The 18975-nt window shown below is 30.0% G+C and overlaps 1 protein-coding gene across 1 annotated transcript; it reads right to left on the bottom strand.

Annotated features, from left to right (window-relative positions):
* Positions 1-5951: 5951 nt before the first annotated feature.
* LOC120089927 (lactoylglutathione lyase-like) lies at positions 5952-12328 on the bottom strand. The gene is made up of 9 exons (XM_039047371.2): positions 12272-12328; positions 12065-12186; positions 11258-11382; positions 10854-10918; positions 10556-10762; positions 9747-9794; positions 8484-8594; positions 7429-7581; positions 5952-6228 (listed from the first exon to the last, which is right to left on the bottom strand). Exons 1-9 carry the CDS (start codon positions 12326-12328, stop codon positions 6187-6189), a joined length of 930 nt encoding a protein of 309 aa, XP_038903299.1. The 3' UTR covers positions 5952-6186.
* Between the last annotated feature and the right edge of the window lie 6647 nt (positions 12329-18975).

The raw sequence follows: 18975 nt of genomic DNA, 5'->3' as shown, positions 1-18975 counted from the left end.
TTTTATCCCACACTTTATAGGGCGTTAGTCTTCTTATTTGGAATTCTATTTAATATAAAATTTGCTATCAACAAAGCTTCCCCCTACAAATTGTGAGGTAAACCTAAACTATTTAATATGCAATTAACCATGTCCTTCAAAGTTCGGTTGTTTCTTTCATCCACACTATTTTGTTGTGGTGTATAAGGTGTTGTAGTTTGATGAGTTATACTATTAACTTCACAAAATTCATAAAGTGGTGATGATTCATATTCACCACCTCTATCTGATCTGAGCACCTTTACTTTCTTCTCAAGTTGATTTTCTAGTAAACTTTGATTCACCACCTATAGACGAAAATGTTTTTCTAATAAACTTTGATTCAACATAAACTTCATATTTGTGTTTATTATCAATATTAAAATTCAAAAATAGTCCTAAGCTTACCATTTTATTTAAAGAATGGTAATTGACATATCCCAATCTAGAATGTCATACATCACACAACTCAGTAATATAAGCAGAAGAGTTGATATTATTATTATTCTTTGGCATTTGCGCCATTATATTCAATTTAAAAATGTCATTGCTCAGATAGCCTTTCCCCACATACATACCCATTTTGTTAGAATAAATTTATCTTACTCAAATACAAGCTTGAACCCATTTTTGCTAAATAGGGTTTTTAACACTAGATTCTCTCGAATCTCTGGCATATGTCACACATAACTGAGGGTAAGTATCTTTCCAGAAGTCCATTTCAATAGGACATTTCCCTTGCCTTCTACAGAGGCAGTTGAAGCATTTTCCATATACAACTTATCATTGCCATCTTCTCATATGTAACGAACAATGACTTGTCCTTACAATTGTGCCTAATAGCACTAGAATTAATCTACCAACCTTTGATGTCTTGAGCCATATTTACTTCAGAAATGATGGCAACCAACTCGTCATTTTTCACGACATTGACTTGATTGTTGGAACTTTGTCCCTTCTTGTACTTGCACTATGCAGCAGTATGACCATTCTTAACACAAATCCAACAATTTCCTTAAATGTGCTTGCTAGCATCATTCCTTGAACCATGATTCACATTTTTTTCCTTAAAATTTTACTTGTTGGGTTTAAGTTTTGATGCTTCAGCAATGTGAGCCTTGGTTTCAACTTCTAGCGGAGTTCTATCTCCTTTTTTGTTATCCTCTTCTATACGGGGTTTTACTGCAAGGTTCTCCATGGATAACTTCTTTCACTTATATTTGAGATAGCATTTAAAGTCCTTCCAAAAAGGAGGCAACTTCTCAATCACAGTAGTAACTTGGAATGGCTATCATATATTGGGTTTTGTGCCCTAAAGCCTCATAATTAATTAGTTTTTAATTTAATTAGTACTTATGCAATATTAATTTATCCATTAACCAAAAAAAATCAAAGTTATCATATGTAGTCTTGAACAACATGTAGTTAACATACAAGGTGGATCATGTTCAAGAGATAACCTAAAAGGTCTATAGTATGTTCAAAAGTTAACATACAAGGTGGATCATGTTCAAGAGATAACCTCAAAGGTCTATAGTATATGAATAAGGTTGGGTGTCTTATCCTAGTGACACTATGGATACGACTCACTTTGTAATAGTTACAAATGATTTGATCCCAACCATTTATGTGGAGACATGTGAGTAGAAGTATCTTATACAAAATTTTTTTTATAAGAGCGGACCGAGGAATATTTAGTCTTTCTTTGTAAATACGTTAATTGATGAGATTAACATATCATAGAATGATCATGTTTGACTTGATCTTAATCCTGAGTGATTTATGAATTCCTGTTTATGAGGTTAACTCTTTGATTTGCATGGGTGAGAGTGACCCAAGTTCTCGACTCAATAAGCTTACCATTTTAACGATTTGACTAAATGAGGAGTTGGGAACATAACTTCACAAGATATAATTAGCCCGTATAGGGTAAGTAGATGAGTAGTTCCCTTAAGTGTTGATTTCAAGTCTTGAACAAAGGGTCCCACTCTCTCATGGCTCGAGAGGGACTTAGTTTATGGTTGGATCATAAAAAAAGTTGTTCATTAGAGGAATCTATGGTACTAAAAGAAAAAAGGTAATTACAAGGGTAAAACGAATATTTAACCCAACTGTAATTATGAACAATTCGTAAAGGATCAGCTTGCTTATATTGATTATATCCATGGACACAACTTATCCTATAGTGCATAAGAGTTTATCTACAAGTCTATAGTCGTTTGCCCTGTAATTAATGAATGAAGGTTAATTTAATTAAAGAATTTAATTTATTAATCTTGGATCATTAGAGCTTATAATCTATAGATCCATAAAGTCTCATTGCTAGCTCACCAAGGACCAACAAAGATCAACTATGTTGAAAGAAAATTTGAAATGTTCAAACTCATGAGGGAAAATATTAATGGTATTTGATATGATTAACTATATGATTTATTATAAAGTTTATTTGAATGAGATTCAAAATTATAACTTTATAACATGGAGAATTAATTCATTTGGATGAGATCCATATAAATAAATAAACTATTTAATTTGAACAACATTTGAACTAATTGGATGAGAGAATTGATTTATTTGAATATGATTTAAATGATTAATTATTTGGATAAGATCCATATAATTAGGTTATTTAATTTAAATAAGATTTGGATTAAATAATTGGAGGAAGAATTGATTAATTAATTTGAATTGGATTAAAATAATTAATTATTTAATTTGGACGAGATTCAAATTAAAAATTTTGTAAGATATAAATATTTACATATGATTTATATATTTTAAACCATTTTATATGAGATATTAGTTTGGTAGATATTTGTTAAAATTGGATATTATTAAATATTTAATTTGAAATCTTTGTAAAAGGGTTATCCTAATAGAATTAGGAGTAACCCTATTAGGATAACTCATAGAGTGCTATAAATATGGCCCTTGGGAGCCCTTATGAACAGACCCTCTACAACAATAATCTCTGAGATTACTATAAAATTCTCCATCTAGAAATTTTCTCAATTTTCTTAGAAAAGTTCTTGGAAAATTATTCTTCCGTATTCCCTTTATTCTTTCAAGAAGCGGTTTCCATAAGTCGGATCCTTGCTTGAGTCATAGCAAGGAAGATCTCGTGGAAGTAGAAGAATTTTAAGAACAAGACTACTGGTTCGATGAAGAGTTTTTTTGTTGTGTTTGTGGATCGGCAAAGGTATGTTGCTTAACCTTCTCTTAATTATTTGTATTTTTAATTGTTTCAAGAATCAAAGAATGCAATTACGTGCTTTCACCATGATTCAATTCCCTTTAGTCCCTTCTTGTGCTTGCACATTGCAACAGTATGACCATTCTTACCACAAACACAACAATTGCCTCGAATGTACTTGCTAGCATCATTCCTTAACTTATGATTCACATTTTTCTTCTTGAAATTCTACTTCTTGGGTTTATGTTTTGAAGCTTCAGCAATGTGAGCCTTGGCTTCAGCTTCGTGCGGAGTTTTATCTCCTTTTCTATTATCCTCTTCTATATGGAGTTTTATTGCAAGGTTCTCCATGGATAATTCCTTTTGCTTTTGTTTAAGATAACATTTGAAGTCCTTTCAAGAAGGAGGCAACTGCTTAATTACATAGCAACTTGGAATGGCTCACTGATGTCTAATCCTTCACTTTGCAAATCACTGACGATAATTTGCAATTCTTCCATTTGATTGACTACCAACTTGGTATTAATCATATTATAATCTAAGAATTTTTCCACAATGAATTTTACTAGCATCTTCCAACTTGTACTTCTTGTCTAATGCCTCCCACAATAGTTTTGATGTACTGTCAACATTGCAATAGTCATTATATAAAGTGTCTTCAAGACTCCTAAGTATATAATTCCAGCATAGGAAGTCCAAACGCATCCATGCTTGCTTCGTAGCTTTGGAGTAATTGGACAATTTTTCTTTAAAATGTGAGCAAGATTCAGTGTGGTGAGATAGAAGATAATCTTCTCTTGCCATTTCATGAAGTTGTCTCCCTTGAATTTCTCTGGTTTTGCATCATGATGTTTGACAATGGACGATCCCATCATGACAGAAGTAAAAACATCGATGGAGGAGTTTGCAGTAGCCATCAGTTTAAATACTAATTGTCTTCAGATTGTTGGGAAAAATGGAATATATATGAACTGAATACACTAGAAAACTGATTACACCTTAATTAGAAACAGTTGTATAGTATTTAAACTCAAACTTAAGCTAGATGATGTAACAAGGATTGGATATGAATATAACCAAAGTGTTGAAAGAACCTCAAAACCTTTATTATAGTCTAAGGCATGCTTCTGATAAGTTTTGTCCTAAAGACAATTATTCACTCTGCATAGGCTGCAAGTAGACTATAGCAATCGTTTCAATAGGATACTAACGACTAACTCCAGCAGAACTGCAACCTCGAACTAATCAAATCTGGCAGAACTCTTGGATACTTGCTCTCAACTCAACTCAAAAACAAAAGAAAAAAAATAAAGAAAGGGTAGAAGTCTTCACTTCGGAATGAGATGCTTCAAATGAAGAACCAAGTTGCTATTTATAGGCTAGAGGCTTAGTAACTCTCCAAAATATAAAATAAAATAAAATAAATATGAAAATTGAAACATTTATCAATTTTAACTCGATTGAGTTATTACTTGACAAAAATCAAACATAACTCATTCAAATTGAAGAAACTACAAATTTAACTTTCATACATGTTAAGTTTATACATGAAACATCATTTTAATTTGAGGTTTCAATCCAATTTGAAAGTTTCTAAATAATGAATTTATCTATACAATTAAATCCAATTTTATGTCTTAATATTCAATTTGCTTCACTTTCTTTCCTGGTATATATATTCAATAATTACATATCTCATCACCATTACAAACACTTGAAAGGACATCATAGAATTTACTTTAAGCATAAACTAGTTCAAATAGGAGTCTTAAAATTAGCACTTTTGGAGTGCTATCAACCTCCGAAAATTTGTCAATAAGAGTATAGCTCAACTGACATAGTATTCATACTATTAACCTCGTGGTCTGAGGTTCGATCCCCCACCCAATACTTTAATTAAAATACCATTTCAAAAAAAAAAAAAAAACCACCGAAAACTTAGAATTTTGCTAGTTTGAAACAAAAACAAAATAAGACGAAATGGAAACTCAAAACATGCATGCATTCGACTACAACCTCATTGATTATTCCATAGAAGGGAAACATGTTTAAACATATTTCATCACGTTACTTTTTTTTTTTTTAATACATATAATAAGAGAATCGAATATTTGATCTCAAGTCGATATTACAAACTTTATATCAATTGAATAATGCTCATGCTGGCATATCAATATCTCTTTCTTTTGGCATTAGCTAGATTGTCTACTTCGAACATGCCCGACTTCTTTTCGCCTCTAATTATTTATTTGTCTTAATTAATGGGCAGTTGCAAAAATAGCCAAAAAAAAAAAAAATTAAAAATTTTAAATTTAGCCATGATTTTTTAAAATTTACAAATATAGTAAAAATTGTTAGATCTGATTTTCATTTTTTATTCTAATTTTATTCTTTTTGGTGTATCAACATGTATATTAATAATATATCTGATATACTTCATGTTTTGTGTATCAATTAACTAATATATTTTATGTTTGGTATATGGGTCAACTAATTAGTACTTTCTATTAGGTATATCAGTCAGTTTACCATTGATACCATTGCTAGATTTGCAAAAACCCATATAATATTTTTTTTGCTAACCAATACAATTTCACTTAATTAATAGTTTTATATTTTAAGTTCTACTAGAAAATAATAATTATTATTAGAAAAGAAATGAGACTAAACATAATAAAAATGAGCCCAATTACATACCATACCTACAAATAATACAAATTGCCCTTCTGATAAGAATACATGATTTAAAAGTAACTTCATAAACTTGATTGTATATTCACTCAAGAGGACATCCACATTCGCTAAACAAGAGTTGAAAAATCTCTACGTGAATAACAAAATAGGGAAATAAATAACACAACACTATAATATTATAATAAGTACAAGTTGAAGTAAGTAATAAAGTGATCTTCGTCTTCTAGAAATTAATGTATATAATCCTCCGAATTTGATCCTTTTCACATTCTTGTTTTTCTTTATAGTGTTCCTCTTTGATAATCTTTATTGTCGACCATATTCTGAAGGTAAAAATAAATAAATAAATAAATAAATGTTGATATGTATAAGAATTTAAGAGAAATTAATAAAATCAAATATATACATGTGTGCATTTGTGAAAAATTAAATTAAAACTAAAAGAACCAATAATTGAATCGTGAATTTAGACTATCCCATCTTATTGTTCTTCAGAAATATATTCTTACCAAAATAGTAAGAAAAGTAATTCACATGTAATGACTAGAATGAAAAAAGAAGACGAGAAGAGAAAAAACCAACTCATATTGATGAAAAACCACTTAACAAATTTGTAAAATAAAACTCAAAACAAAAGATTTAAATTGATTTAAAAGTCTAGGAGTTTATTTGGGATTTAATTGATACAATAATTATTTTAACGTTTTAAGTGGTACAAACTCAAAGTTTAAGAGGGTATGTATTGATTATTTTTTTTTGTTAAAAATTAAAATAGAATTCTTGTGTATTTAATTTCATAAAAATATAATTAAAAAAAATTAGAAAAAATTGTAAAAACCATCCGTAAAGTATATGATGGTAGTTGTAATTATACCATTTAACTTTCAATTATAAAAATTGAGTTCTCAAATTTATACAAGTGTTAAAATTGAACCCTTAGACTTACATAATTGTAGAAATTATAACAATTATATAAGTTTTAGAGTTCAATTTTATCATTTGGTGGACCGAATTTCTATAACTAATGTAAGTTTGAAGGTCTAATTTTTACACTTATAAATTTGAGGGCTCATTTTTGACAATTGAGATTTTAAAGATGTAATTATAAGTACCACCATATTTCAGAGTTAACTTTTCCAATTCACCAAATAAAAATATAAGGGCAAATTGCAAAAAATACCGTAGTAGTTACAATTACACCCTCAAACTTTCAATTCTAAAAATTAAGCACTCAAACTTCTACACGTATTAAAATTAGACCCTCAAACTTACAATAATTGTTGAAATTGAATCCAAAAATGATAAAAAATGAACACTCAAACTTATACAAATGTATCCATTAATACAATCATATAAAATTCAAGAACCAATTTGATCAAATTCTAATACTTATACAAATTTGAGGGTATAATTTTTTAAATTGAAAGTTTAAGGGTATAATCGCAACTATGACGCTTTTAGAGGTGATTTTTGTAATTTACAAAAAATATAAAATAAAAGAAGTAAAATGTTGTAGTACTTACAGTTATCCAGTTATCTGGGTCAGTAAAGCCAGTTAATTTGACATTGATATTGGAAAAGAGAACAGGCTCGATTATTAGATTACCACCAAGCTCTTTCATTACCAACTTAGCAGCTTCAGCACTCTTGTTTACATTGTCAGTGCCAATATACACCTGAAAATGGAATAACCAATCATAATATTATTTACTTTTCAATTTTCCATTATGTATATATGTTGATAGAACAATAAGACAAGAGCCAAACAAGATGACTTTCTTTAGAAAAAGAAGTTGAAGGATTATTCCATCTATTCATTTTAAACGTATAAGTTAAAAGTACTAACAGAAAAAATGAACATTTTAAAAGTATATTGAACCAAAATGAACTAAAATTTAAAATATGAGAATTAAGCTGAACATTTTCGAAGTATAAAAAACAAAACGAACCAAAATCGAAAGTATAGAGATCGATGTACAATTTAAATCTAGAATATAATACTGATGAGTCCCAAAATTAATTGGCTCTGAGAGGAGTAATCTATGTATATCTCATAAACATTTTTTTTTACCAGATATATCTTTTTGAGTATTATAAGCTTTGAAATTATATGTTAGATAAACATGAGGTTTCATCTCAAAACTGATTGGAACTGATAAGCAACAAGAGGAGTAATATATATTCATGCATCTTATTATATAATTATTGTGAGGTCTCTCTATTTTTCAATGAAATCTTACAACTTCGAGATGCTAGTAAATATTGTAACAAATAAGTTAAGCTCAATGTGATTATAGCTAAGTTATTATTAATACTATAACCATTGAATTAGTGCTTCAAATCAACGTTAATAATACTTCATGTTGAGGAAGATTTTTATAGTACAATAGGAAATTGAAAGATTCGAACTATAGTTTTTTATTTTTTTTATTTTATTATTATTAATAGATTACATGTCAGTTGAGTTATGTTCACTTTGACAAATGAAAAGAAGAATTAGAGGAAACTGAGTCTAAAAATAACATATCATATAGTTAAAAAAAAAAATAAAAAAATAGTGCTTAAAGTTTGGGCATACCATCGAATAGCCATCTCGTCCATCATCACGAGGGATATTTTTTCTCTTTTCCAATTGCAAGATTGTTGTTTTACTTGGGTTTACTCCATAACCCAAAGTCCCCAAAACAATCTGCCCAACAAAATAATAAACCAAGACATTTTAAAATACTTTTAGTTGAAGAAAATAATATTATAACCTATTATATAATAAATTTGCCTTTAAATCTCTAGAATGGAAGCATTTTTTTTTTTTTTTTTAAATAAACATTTGAATTCTTAACTAAAGATTTGAATTCTTAACTAAATTTGTTAAAAAAATATATATATATATATATTAAAAAATAAATTCAAATAGAAATGTTTTCAAAAATCAATGGAAGAAAACTACTTGGGTAACCATTTGATTTTTTGTTTTTTTGTATTTGAAGTTAGACCTATAAACACTACTTTCACATCTAAATTTCTTTCTTTGTTATTTACTTTTTAGTTTAAAAAACCAAACAAAAATTAGAAAACCGAAAAAAGTAGGACTCGCTTGATAACCATTTAGTTTGTTTTTGTTATTGGAAATTAAGACTATTTCATCTACATTTCTTACAATGATTTGCATCTTTCTTAAGTACAATAGTTGAATTTTTAACCAAATTCCAAAAACAAAAAACAACTTTTTGAAAGGCCAAAAACCAAAAACAAAAAACAAAAAACAAAAAACAAAATAGTTATTAAATGAGACCAACATAAAAAATTATTATTGTTTAGAATTTGACTATGAAAAAACCAATAATTGAGTGACAAATAGAAAATAAAGATAACGATATAAAATAATGGAAAAAAACAGAACTTCTATTAAAAGGCATTTTTTTTTTTTAAATTTTTATAAAGTGTAATTGCAATTGGTAGCAATTTTAGGAATAATAACCAAGTGTATAATATCATTTAAAAAAAATTGCAAATATAGACAAATCTATCAGCGATAGACTTATATCGTTGATAAACTCTTACCAATGATATGGTCTATCACTGATAGACTCCTACTAATAATATGATCTATTATCGATAGACTATTTAAATTTGATCATATTTACAATTTTTTTACATTATGTTATATCTGCTAATATTTTGGGTCTAATGTCTATATTTGTAACTCTTCCTTTTATAAATTTGACACTTTTTTATTATCATTTTTTATTTTTTGAGAACGGCAGCATAAAGTATTTGCATTAAACCAAAGTTGAAATTACTTGTATATATTAAATTCGAAATGAAATGATAGTTTCTATACCTGTCCTGTTGAATTATTCTGCCTCTCAAACAACTTCATTCCTAATGCCTGCGTTAAGCAACGTATAAGACAATTACTTCAATATTAGTCTAAAATTAAACTTCATACACAATAATCGAATAATATTAGATATTATAACAATTCATTACCTTTGATTTTTTCATGAAAATAACTTATGAATATGAAATCATTTGGCATTGATCGAAGCTCAATCCATATCTTTGTATAATAAAAATGCATGTCTCTTACTTTTTCAAGAAGGAAGTATCACTACATAATAACAAATCTATAACACTCCAAAAGACGTAAAATAAATAAATAAATAAATAAATATTTTAGGTCTCATTACAAAATTATTTGGTTTTATACATACATACATATATATATATATATATATATATATATATTATTTTTAAAAGTAAATTTATTTTGTCTCAATTTTCTTATAATGATTTCTATCTTTTTAAGGTAAAAGAGTTGAATTCTTAGCCAATTCTTAAAAAAAGGGAAATAAATAAAAAAGAAAAAATAAAAAAATAAAAAAGAAAAAAATAAATTATTTTTTTAGATTTCAAACCTTATAGGTTGGTTTTTGAAAACTTCAATAGAAAATAGATAATAAAGCAAGAAATTTAGAAGTAAAAGAGTGTTTATAAGCTTAATTTTCAAAAACTAAAACGAAAAATTAAATAGTCATCTTTAGATTAGCTTACATTAACCGTTGTTCAAATAGCATAAGATATACTATATTCGATCAAAATCAATCAAAGGCTGAAATTCTCTATTCAATATCTAGAATCCAAGCTTACCTTTGTATAGAAGTTGAGGGAAGTATTCAAATCTTGTACATGAAGCATGATTTCAACAAGAGGATCACTTGAAGTTGTCCTTTGAATGAGCTTAAACTTATAACCATCATGATCTTCCACAAATGCAAAGATGGTTTGGTTAACTTTTTGGGGTTTATGGATAACCAATGCACCATTAGCTCTAGCTTTCTCCACAGTTTTGTAGATCTACAAAACCATATGTTTATAATTAATTATCAATTCAATAATAAAAGGAACATATTATAAGAACTATATATTAAAAAAAAAAAAACCCCACATCTTGAGTGGCGATCCCAAAGTGTCCAAACTCTGTCCCAATAAATACATCATTTGAATCATATCCTGAAAATTTGAGATAAGAGATTATTATTAAGATATATTCTTAAGTGTTATTATGGGTACGTTATTTTGGTTTCCTTTGATAACCATTTAATTTTTTATTTTTATTTTTAAAAATTAAGTCTATAGACATTACTTCCAAACCAAATTTTGAAGATTAAAAAAGTAGTTTTTAAAAATTTGTTTTTGTTTTTAAAATTTGACTAAAATTCAACAATGATAGTTAAGAAATATGTAAATCATTATAATAAATAAAGAGGAAATAGATTTAATTATTAAAATAAAAAATAAAAAATAAAATTGTTATCGAACAGAACCTTAATTAAATATGTTATATCTCATTTTGTCTTAATTCTAATAAGAAATGAGTATTTTGGGGCCCAAATCCAATGAGGGCGTCTCTATATTGACGATCGGGGAAATTCCTTCTTTTTAAAAGTTTCATTCCAAAGCCTTGCATGTAAAACCTACAAATTAATCAAAAGCATTAATAGGCATGGTTTGAAATTAGTAGCGTAGCTTCTAATATAATCATTGGTAAATTATGATTTTACGATATAAAATAAATTGGTGTTCGATAGATTTTACGTTTGAATTTGAAAAAGTAGGTTACATGATTTGACTCAATTGAACTATAGTTGGTTACTAAGAAAAACACATACACGATGCGACAAATATGCGACATGGACACAACATGTCATTTTTCTTAAAAAAAATCTAGTTAGGACACACAAAACAAGAGGACATTTATGTAAATATATATTTTTTAATTTATATCATTTCTAAACAAGGAAATCCAAAGTCAATGAATTTATGCATTTATATGCATACAAAATCAGTTTGATGTATTTTGTTCTCAAAATTTATTATTTTTGTCAAATATTTATCTATTTGGTATACACAACAAATGTTTGATGTTTACACGACAAATATTGGTTTTACTTTGACTTTATACCACTAACGTAAATATACAATATCTCTATACAAGGACAATATTAACCAAACTAAAGTGTTCGTATTTCTTAGTTAAATATGAAATAAAAGGATATTACGAAAAAAGAAGTTTAGATAGGATGTCACCAATATACCCAAAACTTTAGCTCTTAAATTATATGAATATAGGTTAAGAAGCATACGTAGATGACATACCTAATAGAACGGTCTAGATCGGAGACGTGAATAACAGCACGGGGAAGACCACGATGGTCCTTCTTCAACCATTCGAACACATTGTCATTCAGATTACGAGCCGCTAAAGTGGTTCCGATGATCTAAAATGCAGGTCGAACAATAATGGCCCATGTTAAGAGAATAAATCACACTGAAGAAGGTGACTTAAAGAAGATAAAAGCTTACCAAAGAGAAGAAGAGAAGAGAGGAAAAGATAGAAGAAGGTCCCAACTTGTTCGCCATATCTTCAAACTTCAAAGCTTTGAATGTTAATAATAAGTGTTATGGAGAAGGGTTGGGAGTGGGAGTACTTGTCGGTTTAAAATTGACATTAAAAGACTTTAATGTCGACTGAAAACCGACATTGAAGATTGTGTTATGAAACGTCTTTAATGTTGGTTAAATAACAATATAGCTGACCAAAATTTTAGTACCAATTATCTTCAATGTCTGTTCAAAACTAACATTGTACACCATCTTCAATGTCGAGTTTCAAGCAGAATGGAGGGTTCCTACCCGATTGTGGTTTAAAATCGACATTGTATGCCATCTTCAATGTCGGTTTTTACCAATTTTTTTTCAATAATTGTCCTTTTTTTTATGCCTCACTTTTTATATTATCCAATCGATTTTTAATGTAGGTCAAACAGTTAAAAGCATCATTATATGTCTCATGTTGAGTCAGAAAATGTCCATCATCGTATTTTATTAAAAAAAATATAAAAAATTGTTTATTGTAGTGTATGGCTTTCTACATGGCAAGCCAACAATATTTCTCTTCCACCTATAAATGCACATAACCCATACCTAAAATATAACAATAAACACAACAATACACTCTACCACAAAACTAAATAAAAAGTTACCTGCATTAAAGCACACTTCTATAATAATTTATCCACAAACAATAATTAGTACTTCCAATCCATTATATAAGTACTTATTAAATATGAATAAACATACTAATCAACATTTGTATATCGTTAATACACTTCCATAGAACAATAATTAAAATTATCATATCCAACACTCATATGGAACTATCCGCTTCTCCAAAACTACAATCAGAAATACCAAACACTTGTATAGTATTAATAATCATTTCTCTCCTTCACAAATATCAATTAGTAATTCGATGAGTACTTACACCCAATACCCATAAACAAAAAAATTATACATAAATCTTCCAATAAAAAGATCATGGTTAGATAATAATTTGTCTATCCACAAACCAACGATTAGTACTTCAGATTCATTCTAAACTTGCATATTTTACTCAAAACTCGTCAAGATTCATTTTAAGCTAGCATTTACATTCTGTTGAGACAAAAAATAAATAAATAAATAAATAAGTACATCCTTACACAAATCGGCCAACAAAACTTGCCTATTGTGTTCGAATAATGTCAATCTCTCCTTGGGTATATGCATTTTTTGTATTGAACTACAAAAAGAAAAAAAAAAGAAGATAAACTCAACATAAGTTTACATGATTTATTAAATTAAAGCTAGTATATAAAAAATAAATAATTTACGTACGAGGCTAGTAATGGGAGTAGTAGGATTATGCACTATTTCATGTATATACTTTTGCACATAGTACCTGCATCCTACAAAATCTAATTGATGGGGGCATGCATGTGAAAAAGTTGAAAATAATTATTCTTATGTTTGAATGAACATAATTTGTTAAAAAATTAATGTAACCTTTATAGGTTTCCATTTTGGAATAGACCGATGGTGTTAGAGATCGTGCTTGGCTTGTCATGTTTTCAATCCACTAATAGTTTGAAAACATTAGACAAACATAAATATTTGAATTAAGAGCTAAGAAAGTTCAATTACACTTACATATTTATAACTCCATGAAATTTCTCTTGAACCTTACTTCGAGTAGAGTCTAAAACATAAACATAATTTTCTTGGAAATTGATTACAATCAATATCCAATGATAGCTATAATAAGCAACAAATTTGAAAAATTAGTACGCATATAATGAAAATTAAAAATAACTAAAGAACTAGTATTTACTTACTTTGTGTTATATGGAATAAGAAATAATTGGTCCAAATTAGCCGATTCTAGTTGGTTGGCTAAATTTCTAGGTCGAAGGTCTAGAGACTTCACATGTGGTGATATTTTTCTTGGTCAAGTATAAAAAACTTCTTGGTATTATCACGGTCACATTCATCCCAAAGATACCTAAATAAAGCAAAAGTCATTATTTAAACATGAAAAAAATATACATGAAGATTGTGAATCAAGATGAGTAATACTTATGCAATGTATGTCAATATACAAATATAACCAATTTCAACCATACTGCAATATTAAATCAGATCATGACGGCCTAAATAAATAGATATGCCCCTTCCAAATATGTGCTCGTTCAAATTAATACGAATCATGTCTACATCGTTTATGTTGTGTATGTCATGTCCGTCACATTCATCCCAAAGATACCTAAACAAAGCAAAAGTCATTATTTAAACATGAAAAAAATATATATGAATATTGTGAATCAAGATGAATAATACTTATCCAATGTATGTCAATATACACATATAACCAATTTCAACCATACTGCAATAATGAATCATATCATCACGGCCTAAATAAACAAATATACCCCTCCCAAGTAAATTGATACGAATCATGTCTACATCATTTATGTTGTGTATGTCATGTCCATTAAAGAGCTTAATGGTGTCGTTGGTGTCCGTATATTTGGAGGAATTGGTATTGGTAAATCTCTTAATTGTTGAATACTCCTACCATAACCAAAGATACAAATTCAAAATACGAAAAATAATAAATAACCAAACTCATATAGTGAAAAAGAGGCATACTTTTTCCTCGTCGTCCATAATTACTAGTTCACGAGGCCATGTTATGAAGTTGACCATCGATTGATTTAAAAACTCTATTTTTCCCTCCACAGGAATTGGTATTGACAATATTCTCCCATGTCTAATTTAAAGATAAGTTGTAGTCTCCACCTGCATAACCCGAGAATGAGTTAGGTAAAGAAGCATAATTTGTCATTTATCGAACCATGTCTAACAGGGTTCTGTTTATCCTTTCTGATACACCATTTTGTTAAGGTGTATTGGCAAATCCCCTCCCACAACCGCGTTTTTGGGCTGTAAAATCCCATTCAGGAGTAAAAAATATTTCATTACTTTTATTGATGATTGCTGTAATTTTACTTTTGTATATTTACTGAAAAATAAAAGTGATGCTTTTGATGCCTTCAAATTATTTGTTTCAAAAGTAGAGAATCAGTTTCACAGAAAGATTAAAAGACATCGTAGTGATAAGGGAACTGAGTACGTCTTGGACAACTTTAATGAGTTCTTTAACTCACATGAAATAATACACGAAAAGAGCGCACCTTGCTCTCCTAAAATGAACCGAAAAGCCAAAAGAAAAACTAGAACTTGAGCTAGTATTTGCTATTTTACTTAGTTTAGGAGTGTGTCTTATTGGTGGGGTGAAATCATCCTCATCGTGTGTTATGTTCTAAATAGAATCCCAAAGTCTAAAAGCACAACTTCACCTTACGAAATCCTCAAGAATAAGAAACCAAACTTGTCTTATTTTAGAACATGGGGTTGTCTAGCCTTTGTAAGGATTCCATACCCGAAAAGGAGAAAGCTAGCTAGTAGAGCCTATGAGTGCGTCTTTATAGGTTATGCCTTAAATAGTAAAGCCTATAGGTTCTATGATCTAGTAAACCAAGTGATCATCGAGTGATGTCAACTTCTTTGAGGATAGATTTCCTTTTAAATCAAGGAATACTGAGGGCTCGGGATCCAGTGATCTAACCTTAGTTAGAAATCCTACCTCTATAGAGGAAACCGATCCAGAACCTAGAAGAAGCAAAAGAACTAGAACCACCAAGGATTTTAGGGATGACTTCCAGACCTATAATGTAGAAGAAGATCCTAAAGATCTAAAAGCTACCTTGTCCTCAATAGATTCCAACCTATGACAAGAAGCCATAAATGATGAGATGGACTCATTTAAGTCAAATAGAACTTGACACTTAATAGATCTACCCCCAGGTTGCAAGGCAATAGGATGCAAATGGATCTTAAGGAAGAAACTTAGACCTAATGGAACAATTGACAAGTTTAAAGCTAGGTTAGTGGCAAAGGGCTTTAGACAAAGAGAAAACGTAGACTTCTTTGACACTTTCTCCCCTGTCACTAGAATTAACTCAATTTGTGTCTTGTTTTCTCTCTCTTCCCTTTATAACCTCGTAATACATCAGATGGATGTAAAGACTACCTTCCTAAATGGTGAACTTGAAGAAAAGATTTACATGGAACAACCTGACGGTTTTGTAGTCTATGGTCAAGAAAATAAGGTGCGTAAATTAGACAAATCCCTCTATGGATTAAAACAAGCTCCTAAGCAATGACATAAAAAGTTTGATGACCTAATCCTATCAAAAGGTTTCGAGGTTAATGAAAGTGTTAAATACATATACTATAAGTTTGAAAATAATCTTTGCACTATCTTGTGTCTATATGTAGATAATATGTTGATCTCTGGGTCGAACTTGCACGTCATAAATGATGTGAAATCAATATTGAGTGCAAACTTGGACATGAAAAACTTAAGAGAAGCTAGTGTAATCTTAGGCATAAAAGTGACTAGGTCTGAAAAGGGATTTTCTTTAGATCAATCTAACTATGCAGAAAAGATTCTAAAAAATTATAATTACTTTGAATGTAAACCAGTCCGTACTTATTATGACCCTAGTGCTAAGTTGTTCACGAACATTTGTGACAGTGTTAATCAGTCTGAGTATGCAAGCATCATAGGCAGTCTTAGATATGCTGCTGATTGTATTAAGTCTGACATAGCTTATGTTCTAGGATTACTTTGCTGGTTTACAAGCAGACCTAGTAAAGAACATTGGAATGCTATAGAAAGAATTATGAGGTACTTGAAGAAAACCCAAAACCTAAGATTACATTATCAGAAGTTTCTCGCTATCCTAGAAAGGTTCAACGATGCTGATTGAAACTCTCTTTCAGATGATTCAAAGGCTACAAGTTACTATATTTTTAACATATCAGGCAGAGTTGTCTCTTGGAAGTCCAAGAAACAGACTATTTTAGCCCAATCTACGATGGTGTCAGAAATGATAGCACTAGCGAAAGCTAGTGAAGAAGTAGGCTGGCTTAGAAGTCTGCTATCAAAGATTCCCTTATAGGAAAAGTCGGTACCAGCCATATTGATCCGTTGCGATAGTACTGCAACAATCGCAAAAGTTCAGAATCGTTACTACAATGGAAAGAGACGACAAATATGTTGTAAGCACAGTACCATTAGAGAGTTTCTCACTACTGATGCAATTAGAGTGGATCATATATAGACTGATGAAAATTTGGCAGATCCTTTGATGAAAGGACTGGCCAGATAGAAGGTTTTCAAAACCTCATAAAAGATAGGACTCATGCCTATAGAAAGATGAATCACTCTGAGAAAAACCCAACCTGTAGACTGGAGATCCCAAGAAACAGGTTCAACGAGTAATAACTGATTACAAGTGATATATAGTGAATCATGCTAAACCAAACACAGAGTTCCATTCCTATGAATTAGAATCTGAGCATGATATCCTAAAGCGTAAGAGAGGTTGAACTCAATTCTTAATGAGATCTATACTTGATGACAACTGGAGTACCTAGCTACAGAAGTACTCCTAATAGACTCACCTATGTGAATGTGGAAGTGGGGGTCGCTTCCTATGTAGTTTTTTAGGCAAACTTTTTAGAGTGTTCATTAAACCAGGATACACATGCTAGACGTTAGAACACGAGCTTTCGAACTATACCTTAATGACACTATGTGTGAGATGTTAGAGATAAAGTTCAAAACCAAGGGTTATTCTAGTATATTTGAAATCATCTACACTATGTAAAGGTTCAAGTCGTAAGACACCTTTGCTTATACACAGTATCGTATAAACTAAAACTGCTCGATGAAATTTTTTTGTTTCTCTTATGTTTAAATTTTCAAATGGGGGATTGTTTGATGAAAATTTATTTTTTAGAAAAAAAAAATCATAAGGGAACCAACCTTTGGTTGGAGAATCTCACATTAGAAAATTTTGAAAAGGAAGTCTCCTTTTTGTACTTCAACCTTGGGCTATGGGTTTGGGCCTCAAGGAGTACCTATGTTTTAGAGGGAGTGAGTAGATTGACCAATGTGGGTTCGGTGGACGTCCCACATGTACGCTGCCACCGTCCGGGCGGGTATGTGTGATTGTTTTTTTCATACAAATATTATTATTTTTTATCTTATTATTTTTATTTTTTTTAAAAAGGAAAAAAATCCTTAGTTTGTCGTGTCTTCTCGGTCTTTCCCCGTACATCTTCCGTCTGCATCTTCAGCCGTCCGCCTTCTATGCGCATGTTCAGAGGCTAACCGCGCTTTCCTCTCGTAGCAGTTCACCTCTGAAGGCCTATAAAAGGTGTGCCCTTCAGCAACTTAGAGCACAACATTTTTTCTACACTTTCTTCTATTTCGATCGCTCTCCTCTACTTATTTTTTCTTCCAATCAGTCAGAAGGGTATGTGTTTCAGTCGGTAATGATGCATTTTTTATCTGGTTTTTTTTTTTTTTTTTTTGAGCTGTTTTATCTTGGTAACGACCTGACAGTATTCCTGACCTACTTGCACACATGGGTAGAGTAGCAAAACATCTTAAAGAGAGCGAGCGAAACATCTTAAAGAGAGCGAGCTCCGCGACTCAGCCTATAATGACCTTTTGTTTTGTAGGTTTCATTCTTTGTCTGACCGCTGTTTTCTGATTGTTTGCTTGTCCTGTTGGTCGTCTGAGGATCTTGCCATTTACAACAAAGCATTACTTA

The sequence above is a fragment of the Benincasa hispida genome, chromosome 11 (genome assembly GCF_027475165.1).
Source record: "Benincasa hispida cultivar pf3 chromosome 11, pf3_genome.v1.1, whole genome shotgun sequence".
Lineage (NCBI taxonomy): Eukaryota > Viridiplantae > Streptophyta > Magnoliopsida > Cucurbitales > Cucurbitaceae > Benincasa > Benincasa hispida.
The sequence above is the reverse complement of the archived record's forward strand: the minus strand, read 5'-3'. Positions and strand labels throughout refer to the sequence as shown.